This window comes from Bos taurus, chromosome 15, assembly GCF_002263795.3.
Source record: "Bos taurus isolate L1 Dominette 01449 registration number 42190680 breed Hereford chromosome 15, ARS-UCD2.0, whole genome shotgun sequence".
Classification (NCBI taxonomy): domain Eukaryota; kingdom Metazoa; phylum Chordata; class Mammalia; order Artiodactyla; family Bovidae; genus Bos; species Bos taurus.
The window spans coordinates 1,880,555-1,897,300 of record NC_037342.1 but is presented as its reverse complement, the minus strand read 5'-3'; the positions used below and the strand labels follow the sequence as shown (position 1 = coordinate 1,897,300).

The following is a 16,746-nucleotide window of genomic DNA, read 5'->3' as shown; positions in this document are numbered from 1 at the left end:
AGTGGACCATATTCTGTCAGATCTTTCCACCGTGGCCCTCCCATCTTGGGTTGCCCCATGGGCATGGCTTAGTTTCATTGAGTTAGACAAGGCTGTGGTCCTAGTGTGATTAGATTGACGAGTTTCCTGTGAGTATGGTTTCAGTGTGTCTGCCCTCTGATGCCCTCTTGCAACACGTACCATCTTACTTGGGTTTCTCTTACCTTGTGTGTGGGGTATCTCTTCACGGCTGCTCCAGCGAAGTGCAGCCACTGCTCCTTACCTTGGACGAGGGGTATCTCCTCACTGCCGCCCTTCCTGACCTTCAACATGGGATAGCTCCTCTAGGCCCTCCTGCACCCACGCAGCCACCACTCCTTGGACGTGGAGTTGGTCCTCCCGGCTGCCACCCCTGGCCTCGGGCATGGGGGCATGAGGTAGCTCCTCCCGGCCGCCACCTCTGACCTCGAAAGTGGGGTAGCTCCTCTCAGCTGCCGCCCCTGACCTTGACTTGGGTAGCTCTTCTCAGCCGTTCCTGCGCCATCGCAGCCTGGCACTCTCGGCCGCTACCCCTGACCTCAGACATGGGGTAACTCTCTTGGCCACCGCCCTTTGGGCATGGGGTCCTCCCAGCTTCTGCCCCTGACCCTGGACAGAGGGTAGCTCCTCTCGGCCGTGCCTAAGTGCCCAGTCACAGCCGCCCACTCCAAGGTGCGCTGGTAGCAGCCGCCCGCGCCTCGTTAACCCATTAACAAAGAAAATTTGCTTTCCCAGAGAATGGGCTGCTGAAATCTGGAAGGTGGCTGCATTTTAATGGAATACTAAACTGTGAAACCTATTTTTATGTTGCGAACTATCATGTGCAAAGGAAAATTAACAGGAAGCAACTGACATGCTTTTTAAATTATTTTTTAAGTGCATGTAGAAGTTGAGGAGAGGATAGTTCTCAAAGGTACATTTATTTTGTTTTAATTAAATTTTTCACTGATATTAAATGTGTTAGCACAAATTCCCTGAGAGCTCAGTCTATAAAGAATCCAACTGCAATGCAGGAGACCCCAGCTCAATTCCTGGGTTGGGTAGATTCATTGAAGAGGGGATGGGGCAATCACTCCAGTATTCTTGGGCTTCCCTTGTGGCTCAGATGGTAAAGAATCTGCCCGCAATGTGGGAGACCTGGGTTTGATGCCTGAGTTGGGAGGATCCTCTGGAAGAGGGAAAGGCTACCCACTCCAGTATTCTAGCCTAGAGAATTCTGGCCTGGGTTGCAAAGGGTCAGACACAACTGAGCGACTTTCACTTTCACTTTCAAATTCATATGGGCAATTAAAAATAACTGCTGAATTGATTTATACTCATAATTTTGGATCAAATTAAGCAATGTAGAAAAACACATTAATAAAAATTATTTTTTCTATATTCTGTTAATTATATATGCAATATTTATAAATAATATAGTGTTTCTTTTTTATATGCTAATGCTTATTTTATTTTAATATGTTCACAAATACTAACATGACAGTAAAAATTTGAAGGAAACAAGACTTTTAAAACATATTTGAACAAACAGTGAATACAGACCAGTGAGCAATTTGTTGTTGCTGTTCAGTTGCTCAATTGTGTCTGACTCTTTGTGACCCCATGGACTGGAGGAAACCAGGCTTCCCTGTGATCAGTTGCATACATTTCATTGAAAACATGAGTTTTATCAACTGCATCTGGAAATACAAGAAAAAAGTTTCAGTTCAGTTCAGTTCAGTCGCTCAGTTGTGTCCGACTCTTTGCGACCCCATAAACTGCAGCACGCCAGGCCTCCCTGTCCATCACCAACTCCTGGAATTCACTCAAACCCATGTCCATCGAGTCGATGATGCCTTCTAACCATCTCATCCTCTGTCGTCCCCTTCTCCTCCTGCCCTCAATCTTTCCCATCATAAGGGTCTTTTCCAATGAGTCGTTCTTCACATCAGGTGGCCAAAGTATTGGAGTTTCATTTTCAATATCAGTCCTTCCAGTAAACACCCAGGACTGATCTCCTTTAGGATGAACTGGTTGGATCTCCCTGCAGTCCAAGGGACTCTCAAGAATCTTCTCCAACACCACAGTTCAAAAGCATCAATTCTTCGGCACTCAGCTTTCTTTATAGTCCAACTCTCACATCCATACATGACCACTGGAAAACCCATAGTCTTGACTAGAAGGACCTTTGTTGGCAAAGTAATGTGTCTGCTTTTTAGTACAGGTTGGTGTCTAGGTTGGTCATAACTATCCTTCCAAGAGTAAGCGTCTTTGAATTTCACTGCTGCAATAACCATCTGCAGTGATTTTGGAGCTCAGAAAAATTAAGTCAGCCAATGTTTCCACTGTTTCCTCATCTATTTCCCATGAAGTGATGGGACCGGATGCCATGATCTTCGTTTTCTGAATGCTGAGCTTTAAACCAACTTTTTCACTCTCCTCTTTCACTTTCATCAAGAGGCTCTTTAATTCTTCACTTTCTGCCATAAGAGTGCTGTCATCTCTATATCTGAGGTTATTGATATTTCTCCTGGCAATTTTGATTCCAGCTTGTGCTTCCTCCAGTCCAGCATTTCTCATGATGTACTCTGCATAGAAGTTAAATAAGCAGGGTGACAATATACAGCCTTGATGTACTCCTTTTCCTGTTTGGAACCAGTCTGTTGTTCCATGTCCAGTTCTAACTGTTGCTTCCTGACCTGCATACAGATTTCTCAAGAGGTAGGTCAGGTGGTCTGGTATTCCCATCTTTTTCAGAATTTTCCACAGTTTGTTGTGATCCACACAGTCAAAGGCTTTGGCATAGTCAATAAAGCAGAAATAGATGTTTTTTATGGAACTCTTTTGCTTTTTCTATGATCCAGCGGATGTTGGCAATTTGATCTCTGGTTCCTCTGCCTTTTTTAAAACCATCTGGAAGTTCATGGTTCACATATTGCTGAAGCCTGGCTTGGAGAATTTTGAGTATTACTTTACTAGCGTGTGAGATGAGTGCAATTGTGCGGTAGTTTGAGCATTCTTTGGCATCGCCTTTCTTTGGGATTGGAATGAAAATTGACCTTTTCCAGTCCTGTGGCCACTGCTGAGTTTTCCAAATTTGCTGGCATATTGAGTGCAGCACTTTCACAGCATTGTCTTTGAAGATTTGAAAGAGCTCAACTGGGATTCCATCACCCCTACTACTTTGTTCGTAGTGATGCTTCCTAAGGCCCACTTGACTTCACATTCCAGGATGTTTGGCTGTAGGTGAATTATCACACCATCTTCCTTATCTGGGCCAAGAAGATCTTTTTTGTACAGTTCTTTGTATTCTTGCCACCTCTTCTTAATATCTTCTGCTTCTGTTAGGTCCCCACCATTTTTGTCCTTTATTGAGCCCATCTTTGCATGAAATGTTCCCTTGGTATCTCTAATTATGTTGAAGAGATCTCTAGTCTTTCCCATTCTATTGTTTTCCTCTATTTCTTTGCATTGATTGCTATTTTTTTGGAACTCTACATTCAAATGGGTATATCTTTCCTTTTCTCCTTTCCATTTTGCTTCCCTTGTTTTCACAGCTATTTGTAAGGCCTCCCCAGACAGCCATTTTGCTTTTCTTGAATTTCTTTTCCTTGGGGATGGTCTTGATTCCTGTCTCCTGTACAATGTCACAAACCTCCATCCATAGTTCATCAGGCACTCTATCAGATCTAGTCCCTTAAATCTATTTCTCACTTCTACTGTATAGTCATAAGGGATTTGATTTAGGTCATACCTGAATGGTCTAGTGGTTTTCTCCACTTTCTTCAATTTCAGTCTGAATTTGGCAATAAGGAGTTCATGATCCGAGCCACAGTCAGCTCCCAGTCTTGTTTCTGCTGACTGTATAGAGCTTCTCCATCTTTGGCTGCAAAGGATATAATCAATCTGAGTTCGGTGTCGACCATCTGGTGATGTCCACGTGTAGAGTCTTCTCTTGTGTTGTTGGAAGAGGGTGTTTGCTATGACTAGTGAGTTCTCTTGATAGAACTCTATTAGCCTTTGCCCTCCTTCATTCCATACTCCAAGGCCAAATTTGTCTGTTACTCCAGGTGTTTCTTGACTTTCTACTTTTGCATTCCACTTCCCTATAATGAAAAGGACATCTTTTTTGGGTGTTAGTTCTAGAAGGTCTTGTAGGTCTTCATAGAACCGTTCAACTTCAGCTTCTTCAGCGTTACTGGTCAGGGCATAGACTTGGATTACCGTGGTATTGAATGGTTTGCCTTGGAAATGAACAGAGATCATTCTGTTGTTTTTGAGATTGCATCCACGTACTGCATTTTGGACTCTTTTGTTGACAATGATGGCTACTCCATTTCTTCTATGGGATTCCTGCCCACAGTAGTAGATGTAATGGTCATCTGAGTAAAATTCACCCATTCCAGTCCGTCTTAGTTCTCTGATTCCTAGAATGTCGATGTTCACTCTTGTCATCTCCTGTTTGACCACTACCAATTTGCCTTGATTCATGGGCCTTATATTCCAGGTTCCTATGCAATATTGCTCCTTACAGCATCAAACCTTGCTTATATCACCAGTCCCATTCACAACTGGGTGTTGTTTTTGCTGTGGCTCCATCTCCATTCTTTCTGGAGTTATTTCTCCACTTATCTCCAGTAGCATATTGGGCACCTATCTACCTGGGGAGTTCATCTTTCAGTGTCTTATTTTTTGCCTTTTTATACTGTTCATGGGGTTCTCAAGGCAAGAATACTGAAGTGGTTTTCCATTCCCTTCTCCAGTGGACCACATTCTGTCAGACCTCTCCACCATGATCTGTCTGGTTTGGGTGGCCCCATATGGCATGGCTTAGTTTCATTGAGTTAGACAAGGCTGTGGTCCATGTGATCAGATTGGCTAGTTGTCTGTGATTGTAGTTTCAGTCTGTCTGCCCTCTGATCCCCTCTCTCAGTGTCTACCATCTTACTTGGGTTTCACTTACCTTGAAAGAAGTTTGGCAAGCATTAAATGAACAGTCATTTGGGTGTATGTAGCATAACAGTAAAATATATGTACCATAATAGTAAAGTATATGGACTTGTAATTGCACCTACCTTTATATTTGCTGTGTGTATAAACTTTAAGATGCATTTTTTATTAAAGCATTGATTACAGTGTCTTTCAGGGAGCAAGCAGTAAAGAAGTAGTCTGCATTCTGAAAAGAATCCTAAATTTCCAGTAGAATCCCATTTTAGTTTGTAACATTGTATAGTGCTTAACTAATTACTTAATATATTTTATGGAAAAGAGTTTGCTTCGAGTCTAAACGAGTAATATAAGGATTTGAAATTTTAAAAATACAAATTTAAAATTTTCAAAAGTGAAAATATTAAATAATCATTAACATTTGATATATTTAGCATTTTAGAAATGATAAACTAGCCTCTAGTTTATCTAGAGGCTAGGTTATATGAAACCAAAAAACTATTTCTATATTGCTTTAAAATACACAAATCTATGTTTTTAAAACATCCTGTACATATGAAACCAAAAAACTATTTCTATATTGCTTTAAAATACACAAATCTATGTTTTTAAAACATCCTGTACATGTGCCCCATGTAAATCTATTCTCCTTACTATAAAATCTGTAACATTATTGATAAAAATCATGTAAACTAAGTATAGAAGTTTCCAATCAATTTCACTACAAGAGCATCAGAACAAAATGGCATTCCATCTGTATCCATATTCCTTTTTGAACCCATTCATTCTCAATGTCTTAGCTAGTCCATGAGTGTATTAATAAATTGTAAAGTTGGCAAATGTGTAAGTAAGTAGTATTATTAACATTAGGAAAACTGGCTCATCATCAATTAAGAAAACTTCCAAACACATTTTTTTGTGTGTGCTTCATAAATTTGTTTTGTTTTCTTATTAATAATTCTCATTGTTCCAATAAGAACTAGAGAAAACTCTTCTAAAATGTGCTTTCAAGATTTTTTTCTATTTGGCAGGTTGGATACTGGAATGATATGGATAAATTAGTCTTGATTCAAGATGTACCCACACTTGGCAATGACACAGCAGCTATTGAAAACAGAACAGTTGTTGTAACCACTATTATGGTAAGTTTTGGTCTGTGTTTTATGATGTTTTATTTTGCCCGTAGGCAATTTTAATTCCCAGCTATGTGAAGGCTGCATCTTAGTGATGGTGGCATTGATGTTCTGATCAACAAAAGTCTATTGAGGCTTTGAATAAGTTTGTCCTGAACTCATTTCGGTACTTTTATTTGTATTATCTTTTGTTATATTATTGTTCTTGGAAAAATGCTCAGATGTTAAAAACTGAAAATCTTTCATTGGAAATGAATCAAATGCTAAGATTTCAAAGGACAAAAGAATGAACATGAAAATGATCAACAACTAATCACATGAAATACCCAGTTTTAAACATCATATATTGTTATTATGTTTTTAAACATCAATGTAATAATAGCTAATAGTGCTTAAAATTATAATTTTCAGGTAATTTATTAATTTAATAATGATTTGCATTGTCTTTATAATAGAGATATGAATGTTAAGATTTTAATGAGCATGTTTTACACAACTGTATGCTTTAAAAATAAATTTTGTTTTATATTTATATTTACTTCACAAAGGAGTTTTTGTACCGATTATTTTTCTCATTGACCTGTGGGGGAAAAATGCATTAAAATTTATTGAAATTCTCCTAAATTAACAAAAATATGATCTTCATTCGGTCACATTATAAAATTAAAAATACTCTAAATCTTAAGTCTGCTTTTTCAAAGAGATTCTCATGAAAGTATCTTTTAAATAGTGTATCTCATATTTTTCTCTTCTAAATTCAAACATACTCTTTATAGTCAATGCTAGTCAAAGGAGATCAACAATCGGTAACTGTTTCTATCTAATTTTAAGTTACATATCCACAGCTCACTGTCTCATTTGGCAGGACACATTTTTTAATTTTTATAAAGCCCTTACTCTAAATGAAGAAAAACTATTTTCTGTAATTTAATTTTTATCTTACGTAATTTTAACTTATGTTTTTAGTAATGTCAAATTATTTCCAACATTTTGACATTGAGGTCAAAGCATGAAAATGCCAGAGAAAAGCTTTCACATGTTGCAATTAATTTTATCAGTGTTGCGCCACTAGCTAGCAACTTAATGTTAATCTGTCAAGCCTTAATTGGAAGTTTATAATTTTAGAATTCAAACCAACCAACAGGAGCTTTTGTGTATGAATGAAAAATAAATATCTTCTAACTTAATTGTGTAATGCATGGGACTTAAATATATGTATATATATGTATATGTACATATACATATATATATTCCTAAAAAAGACGGTAATGGAAAGTCATACTTCAGTACAGTCCTCCTCTTTTCAGCCTCTGATGAAGAATCCTATTTTAAGAAATTGATCAAGAAAGAAATGAGCTCCACGTTGTTCGACTATTCCTAACTAAAGCTCAAGTCTTGTTCTTCTGTGTAGTAAATTTAAGCTAATTGTTCATTTGGGATTCTTCTTGGATGATCAACTCTGGACTACCAGAAAAAAAACCACACTTATTTTTAAGTTCTGTGACTTTCCTGAGATACTAGAACAAAGAAGAATTAATCCTCATCTTTTTCAAGAAACTAAATGTTGAAAAATAATACTTAATTCTGACGTATTTATTCCCATATCTTGAAATGAGGTCATTGTACATAAATGATGAAATTTTAACACTTCTAATGCCAAGAGTAGATTTTCTAAAAGTAAATATCTATGAATTTGTGTCCTTCTTTTCTGGATACACATAGTTGCTTTCCTTAAATTTTTTTTTGAAATTTTGCCTGTTCTACATGAAATAAGGTGTTTTAGTGTTCATTATAGGTATAATGTAGATTCTGTTATTAAAGGGGGTGGAGATACAATTCTTCAGGCCACAATATTGAATTAGTTTTGCAAGCATGGCTATTTTTCAGAAAGCATGCTGTCAAAAAATGATTGAAAAATCCAGTTGTTTCCTATATATCTAAAGACTATTCTGTACAGTTATCTTTTCTTTGACAGTGATGTCACCAATATTTTTGCAATGAAAATAGTGCAGTACTAGTATCTGTCTTTTGTATAAAAATGTAATCTCTATATAAATAATACCTATGATCTTTGCAACTTCAATAATTCAAAAACAAAAATGCTAGCATCCTTTCGCCAAAAGTGTTCCTTGTATTTGCTTTTGTTGATATTATCCCAGGACCTATGACATCTCCATCATCTCTTTCATCTTGAAAGTAATGTGCTTTTTTGTAGATGAATGAGATATTGACACTGGTGTATTATAATCCCTCAGATTAAGTTGAAAACTTTCAACAGGAATGGAATTGGTTAGATATTAAACTATGTGCAAGACAGATATCTAGACATAAAAAGAAGACTGTTGTGGCACTAGAACTCATTCATTTTGATCAGAATTGTTATGACTTTGCTGTTCTACCATTTGTCTTTCCTTTGTGTATGTTGTTATTTACATGTTGATGCACTGTAATAGTATATGGTATTGTTGAATAAAGTTGATTGAGAAATTTATTTATTCATTCACAAATATTTATTAAGCGTCTGCTATTTGCTAGGCACAGTTATAAGCCTGGGATATGTTAGACAAGAAAACAGACCAAAATCCTGCACTTACAATTGAATTTAATTCTAATGAGAGAAAGTAGACAAAAAATATAATAAGTATAGTAGATACCATTTTTCAATAAAATGTGTCTTTAGCTTTTTGCATTGCTGAAATCTATTTGTTTTATGTCTTCATTTTAATGACTAATTTATTCTTCCTGAATATAGTCATTCTGAATATAACTTAACTAAATCTAAATAAAAGTAAGTTTGACACTATAATCACATGAGAATCATGACTACAAAATTGAAAGATCTAAAGTTTTGGATTCAGATGCTCAACATTTTTTCTCTTTAAGTCTTAGTGACTAAAAATTTTATAAAATTTGTGAGACTATGACCATGTTAATTTAACATTTTACATTCAAAAAAACAACCTAAGGAAGCCACATCTGTGCCACGTGGTTTAGCTAAATGTAGCAATTGAGGGAAAAGTGGTTTGCAGTAGACATTGGGGTGGTGGTTTCCTCTGCAATTTCACTACTTTCTTTGGCTAAACTCTCTGGAAAAGGAGAAATGCAATTAAATTTCAGTCAATCTCATTTTTCCCCAAATCTTTCACTGAAAGTAAATGAAACATAACTCATTACTAAACTAAGAATGCGTTTCTTACCATCTCATGAACTCAACAATCCTTTTGGAAATTTTTCCACAAAATCCAAATATATTCACTGCAGTATCATAATTACTTTATAAGCCTCAAAACAATTTTATTTATAACAGTCCTTCCATAAATATTTTTTATTCTTTTTATGAGTTGTTTGCTAGTTTATCTTTTTATGTGGAATTTTGTAAGTGCACTGCACGTAGATACATATGTATATACAATATACAAGTGCATATTTATACATACATATAAATATCTATACAATTTTTTTATTTTCTTTCTTGAACAAAATATTAATCTTCCCAATACATGCATCTGCTTCCAAAGAGTTTATAACTCAATGCTTTTAAATGTTATTTCTAATAAACTTAAAATTATGCCACTATTAAATTTACTGATTTCTTAATAACATTTTAATGTTCATTTATAAGAATTTTACCCATAGGATAAATTATCTACATTAAAATTCTTTGGATAAAAGCAAATATCCACATAGCAAATAACTTTTGATATTACTGATTTTATTATTTTACCTGTTTTCAACTAGTGGTTTCAATGATTATATTTGTGATGTTTAGAAAATCTTAAAGCTTTTCCAATAAATATATACTTTGACAGTTTTATTTTTGCTAAATATCAAGACAAATATTCCAAACAAAAGTTTCCCCAGTAGGAAAATGATACTTTATTTATTGAAAATCATCTTAATTCATTTATATAGGCATTTTCATAAGCAAACCCTAATGCCATAGCTTTAAACAGAGATTGATTTCTTTCCTGAAATAGCAGAGCAGATGTAGAACACTATGCATTATGGAAATTGTACTAATAAACTCATAATCACTAAGAAGTAATGCATTTCAAATAACTTCTAAGGAATTATTGTCCCACAGAACATAGCAATTGATAACAAAGATGGTAGGTTATAGCCTTCCATTTTAATTCACAGTTGAGAACCTGGGGCTCCAGAAGGTTGCTTATCAAAGATGGTTCACAAACACCCCTTAATGATTGACTATAACTCATTTTTTACTATACTGAAAAGACTTGGTATTTTCTTCAGCACAACTTTGTACTGAGTCTCCTCAAGTATGCAGTGTTTGAAGGGCTACTTGTACATAAATTATCAGGTTTGAGACGGGACAAATGAAAAGGTTGAGAGCATGTTGAGGATTTGCTGCTAATTTGGATTTAACATGAAAGAAAAGGGAAATGAGACAGATTCAAAGAAACTGGAAAGAGCTGAGCAGCTATGAGAGATCTTATTCAAGAAACGCCTAGCTGTTCTCTCCTTTCGTTCTTCCATCTTCCTGAGTGTGATCATCTTATTTCTCTTAATTTGCATGCACCACTATTTGAATCTCAACAATTATTCATGCCCCTAAAAGTCAGACGTGACTTAGTGACTGAACAGCAGCAAACTTCTAATCAACATTTTCAATAAACTGAAGGCTTCTCTAGCCTTTGTTGGTTTGTTTGTTAGGAAAACAAAAATCTGATGCGTGCTGCTATCCAAAAAAGAAAGTGAAAAATATCAAAGACACTAAATAAATTTGTATTTATAGATACACATGCCTGTTTCAAAAGAGATGATCTGGAACTCATTAATATTTACTTTCATTTTGAACCCCTGAACCGGAAGTTCTAATATAAATACCTTGCCATGATATTCTTATTTAGGAAGCATTGATAGACCAGGAAATCTTTATATTTATTGAACACCTTATATTTATTGAGTAGCAGACACTATGAGGAAATATGGAAAGGTATTAATACATTGTTTTTTCAAAAATTTCATTCACTAAAAATACAGAAATTCATATGTTTAATCTTGTCTTCTCTCTTGTTAAATCACATGAAATCTCAAATAGTTGCATGTATTTTGACAGATGCTACAGTAGCTTCAAAAATGTCCAGACATTCAAATTATGGGTTCAATTTCCACTCCTGCTAGTTCTGTGAAATTGAACAATTTGTTGAAATTCTTTAAGCTTAAATTTTCCATCTGCAAATTGGGAAATGCCTACCTCGAAATGGCAGTGTGAAAAATAAATAAAAGGATACCATTAAATAACAGTTAAATAACTTTGTACTTGACGCAGAGCAAGCACTAAATAACTGAGGGCTTGTATTATTTTTTCCTATATATTTTATTATATATGGTGGTCTCCCAGCATTCTCACTCCTGTACCTTTATTACAAAGAATTTAATCATAATCGTAAGAGGATGAGGAACATATATAATTTATTTTTATACCCTCTAGTTCCCAGCAAGCTGCCTTCCACACAGCGGGTATTTATGAAATATTTGAGTAAACATTGAAAATGCAGCTTTTAATGAAACAAATTATTCACTATATAATGTAGAGGGGATTTTGCAAGCTAGATGATAATACTAGCTAAAGAGACTTCTGTACACAAGCTAATACACATTTGAGGGCTAAAATTCATGTGTTCAAGTATTTCAGACTCTTTAGAATTTATCAATCTTAGTAGCAAGTGTAAACCTTAGCAATACTCCTTTTGAAAACCTCTCATTTGCTTTATTAACAACCATTTCAATTAGAATGTTAAGGATTGTGCAAATATGCAATTTGTGCTTGTTTATACATATTCTTCCATATTTTAATTAACTATCGCAAGAAGAAAAGAAGCAAAATGAAAGTATTGGTTCATTTTAAGTAATATTCCATAACATATTTTAGAAATTAACAGTCTTGCAACAACTTACAATTTTTATAACCACATTCATATTTTACAAAATGATTTATATCTGGAGAATGTTTTCTTTAAGCTAACAAATAATTTTCTTCTATCTAAAGAGATAATTAGCTGCCTTTATTTTGTAGGTGGAGAAATTTCTTAACCAAGTCCAGTGTTAGAATATCCATCAAATTCAAGGAAGAAGTGAGAGACTTCTGGTTCTTTTGGCCATGTCTACTTAAGGCAGGATTTAAGAAAATATAAGAGCAAATCCTGAACAATTGCCCACAATAGAGTTATTTAGGGCATCTCTAAGAGAAAATCACATATTATATAATTTACACTTCTATTGCTTTTTAAAATAGTTTCCATAGTTACAAAGTATTTTAAAACAAAATCAGAATTAGTGTAGTCTGCCATGTAATGCAAAGTAAATCATCTTCTAATCCAGAGTTCTAAGAACAAGTTCAACTTTCCCAACTACAGATTTGCTGGGAGAAAAGAAAAGATATGTATTAAAATTATTAAATGAATATCACAGTGCTATTTTATAAAATATAAATCATGACTTCAATAACATTGTAGTCAAAAGTGGTCATTCCTTGTCTGCAAATGATTAAGAAATCTGAAGTGTGACCGGGAGTTCTGTATGTACTGCATGTTCACTGAGCCTATCTTTCAGTTGGTGGCATTAGGTTTTATTTATAAAATCAAGTGCTTTAGTTTCACAGACTTTAAATGGTTTGGTTTAGGGATGTGTGTGTGTGTGTGTGTGTGTATGTGTATGTACCAAAAACTGTTCAGTTATGAATTAGCACTAATCTTTTCATTTCACAATAATTCATCCTATTTCGTCTTATTGCTTCAAAAACTAAATGAGAATATTACTAAAAATATTACTTGAAGAGTTATGATTTTCACAATTGGGAAAAATTATTAGCTTCCATTGGGAACATATTTTTATAATAGAATAAAAATTCTTGGATCACAACCTTAATTAAAGCCAAGATACTGGACAATTTTAGGAAAACCAATTTAATACAAATTAGTATATAAAATGTTAAGGACTGTAATTTGTTTCTTCTTTGCACTTGCTAAATACCTGCTCTGACCAAGGCATCTTGCTAAATCCCAGAGAGCAAAGAAAAATAATATGGCTCTTTTCCTGAAGGGAGTCACAGTTGAATGTGGCTAAACAAGATGCAGAATACAGAGACCTATAACTTTGAATAAGTCTTCTATTACACAAAGTTGACTCCTAAGTAATCTTCAGGTCATGAGATACTTTGAAAATGGTAATCCTATTGCCATAGATGATAATTTATGCTTCTCTAGTCAATTATTAACATATATTTTTCCTATCACAGTCACAGTGCTAAGTATGTAATAATCACTCAAAAGAAATTTACTTTATTTTAAAGATTCTATTTTTAGTATAAAAACAGAATCTATAAAGCAACTTAATATACTTCTAAGCATAGTTATATATTCATCTGTTTTATTATCAATTTCTTGCCACACAAAACCAGTGTGTGTATTAGTACTAAATATAATCCATTTGTTAAGTTCTGAAAGTGAAAGTTGCATAGAATTTTTGAATGTTTCATAATTTCTCCTTTACAGTTCTACTTCTCTCATTATAGGAATCCCCATATGTTATGTACAAGAAAAATCATGAAATGTTTGAAGGAAATGACAAGTATGAAGGATACTGTGTAGATTTGGCATCTGAAATTGCAAAACATATTGGTATCAAATATAAAATTGCCATTGTCCCTGATGGAAAATATGGAGCAAGGGATGCAGACACAAAAATCTGGAATGGGATGGTAGGAGAACTTGTTTACGGGGTAAGCAAATCAATCTATTAGAAAATTTACTTACATAAACCCGAAAGTTTTTTTCACTTGGGCACATATCAATTGTTAAATGTCTATTGTTGTTTTTTTTAAAATTTGCAGTTACATTCAAAGAAGCATATATGATGTCAAATATTTCTCTATTTCATTAGTAATTTCCTAACAATTAGGGAAACTAATACTTGATAACTTTAAAAAGATAAAAATTCAGAATATGATATTCTATTTTAAAAAAAACACTAACTTCAGTATCTATGATGATTATTCTCTTAAGCTTGATGCTGCTATATCAGAAACATGTTTTGAGAGCTACAAAACAGCTCCATTACTTATCTGTTACTTGATAATTGTAGGAGCAGATTTCCTTTAACAGCATAAAGTTGAGCCTTATTTTAGCTAATTATTTATATTTCTATTTGCTTGTATTTACAAGTAAATATCTTTTAAATTATTAGTGAAGCAATCAGCAAACTAGCTAGCATATATTAAAGACTCACCAATAACGTGAAATCTTACAACTCTGCTGAACACAATAAATTTAAACTTACATGCAATGACATCATTTTTTCCAACATAGTAAACACAAAAGCGATAATTTATTCCATAGTGGGCCTCACATGAAAGCATGTCAGGCCCTTCCCTTTGCGTTCACCAGATTTTTAGTGTACATATTCAAAGTGAAAGTGAAGTCACTTAGTCGTGTCCAACTCTTTGTGACCCCATGAACTGTAGCCTACCACACTTTGCGTCCATGGGATTTTCCAGGCAAAAGTACAGGAGTGGGTTGCCATTTCCTTCTCCAGAGGATCTTCCCAACCCAGGGATTGAACCTGGGTCTCCCACACTGTAGGCAGACATTTTACCATCTGAGCCTCCAGGGAAGTCATACATATTAAAAGCCAAGGGCAAATTCAGTGTAGACATTCCTGCCTGAACTAGAACAAGATTGGTCTCTTCAGCTAACATTGCAGTGTTAAAATCAAGCCAGTATTTATCAATTGCCAGTGATGATATATTTCCAAAGTCCCAAAAATCAAACCTAGAGCCCACAGTGAGTTCTATTCATCAAGTAACCAATAAAAGTCATATACACTTGAAATGTATTCTGAAATTCCCTATAAGCCAATTTACATTTCACAAATTTCATGTTCAAAACACATTCTCTCTGATTAATTATCCAAGACTCCCTTTAAAACTTAAGAATTACACAAAAGTAATCCTTCCCCAGGAAAGAATAAAAGTAGAACAAGTTAGAACATTGGGCTTCCCAGGCAGCTCAAGTGATAAAGAATCTGCCCACAATGCGGGAAGCTTGGGTTTGATCCCTGGGTCGGGAAGATCCCCTGGAGAAGGGCAAGGCAACCCACTCCAGTTAGAACATAACTGAAGTATCTAGAGGGGCTTACTTTTGAGCCAGAACTGCAGTTCAATACTTTTGCGTTTCTACATCCTGCTTTCAGACCATGAAAAAAATGAACATTCTCTGCACAGAACAGCTATAGCAGTAAGAGGAAATTATTTGGCATTAAAAAGCAATTCATTAGCTTTATAGTCATTTGAAAGAACTGCTGACTAGTTAGGTGCCCTAAATGAGGAAAACAAAATTTTCAGTCTTAAAAAATCAAAAAGTATTTTACCACCGGGCTCATCAACGGTTTGATACTGAGCTTTAATTCTCAAAGAAAAAGAGTTCTTAAAGCATGTGTTTGTTGGTAATGTATTAAATTTTAAGATTTTAAATGTGAACACTAACCTAGTGCCTAGAACTACACTAATTCATTTACCTTCAGAAAACACTACTGAGTATCTCATCTCAAAAACGCATTCTTGAATTGTCAGTTAATTTCAGACCAGATAACTAATCAGTTATTTTCTACAATTGTTACATATCTCTCCTCTGGAGTCCTTACCAAGTTGGTAACCCAGGCTCACTCCTTTGCAAGTGTTCTTGATGATGTTTTATTGGGAGAATATTGTTTAAATAGTGAAAACAAGTGATATGAAGGGAGTAGTATAATTACAAACAACAAAATTGTACCACTAGTACATGTGTCACATGGCACAGAAAGTCACAAAGTCAGGCTGTTCTCAGAGAGAGAAGATAACATAAGGGTTATTACTCTTTATTGATTCCTCAGCCAGTTTGCAAGGATTTAAATAATCTGATCTTTACCACTTGAGTTGTCCAATTTTTTCCCGAAAAGAATCTTTGTTCATGTCTCATATACTTTCCACAGATTTGATATATTCCATTCTGGTGTCTGCAAAGCCTTTACTTGCCTCTCAACTGCTTTATTTTTCCTTTCTTACTGCTAATGCACACATGAATTCTCAGTTTACAAGCCTTAAGTAAAACTCTGTATATATTTTTCTACTCAACAAAGCCAGCAAGATGATTAACTTTGAGTCCGTTTATTTATTTATTTATTTTTTACTTTATCCTTTGCAAACCTTGTTACTGTAATTGTTAGGAATAGATTATCTGCCAGACACTTAGATGTGATCTCAGCACACCACCAAGTGGTTACCCCAAAGCTCAAAACCTCCCTTACACTTTCAGGTTCTTTCTGCCTGTCACTACTGCACACTGCAACAAATTCCTCATAGGATCTTCTGTGGTATACTGCTCCAGGGCCTTTTCCTGTTCCCTACTGTACTTCTGTATGCATATTTTAACCAAAGAGATTTTTCTCAGAGCAAATTCCATGTCCTGCCAACACTAGAATTACTTGTGAAAGTGAAGTCGCTCAGTCGTGTCCAACTCTTTGCGACCCCATGGACTGTAGCCTACTAGGCCCCCTCCATCCATGGGATTTTCCAGGCAAGAGAACTGGAGTGGGTTGCCATTTCCTTCTCCAGGGCATCTTCCCAACCCAGGGATCGAACCCGGGTCTCCCACATTGTAGGCAGATGCTT

General features: G+C 35.0%; 1 protein-coding gene across 11 annotated transcripts in view; it reads left to right on the top strand.

Moving 5' to 3' along the window:
- GRIA4 (glutamate ionotropic receptor AMPA type subunit 4) overlaps positions 1-16,746 on the top strand; it is a 680,457-nt gene that overhangs the window by 600,132 nt on the left and 63,579 nt on the right. For 10 of the 11 annotated variants that reach the window (XM_024975311.2, XM_024975310.2, XM_024975315.2 and 7 more), the window contains 2 exons: positions 5,976-6,086; positions 13,615-13,821. In XM_024975311.2, coding sequence (XP_024831079.1) covers positions 5,976-6,086; positions 13,615-13,821 — 318 coding nt within the window. Of the gene's footprint in view, positions 1-5,975; positions 6,087-7,384; positions 8,569-13,614; positions 13,822-16,746 lie in introns of those variants that run through there. The other variant, NM_001079604.3, reaches the window with a different exon arrangement.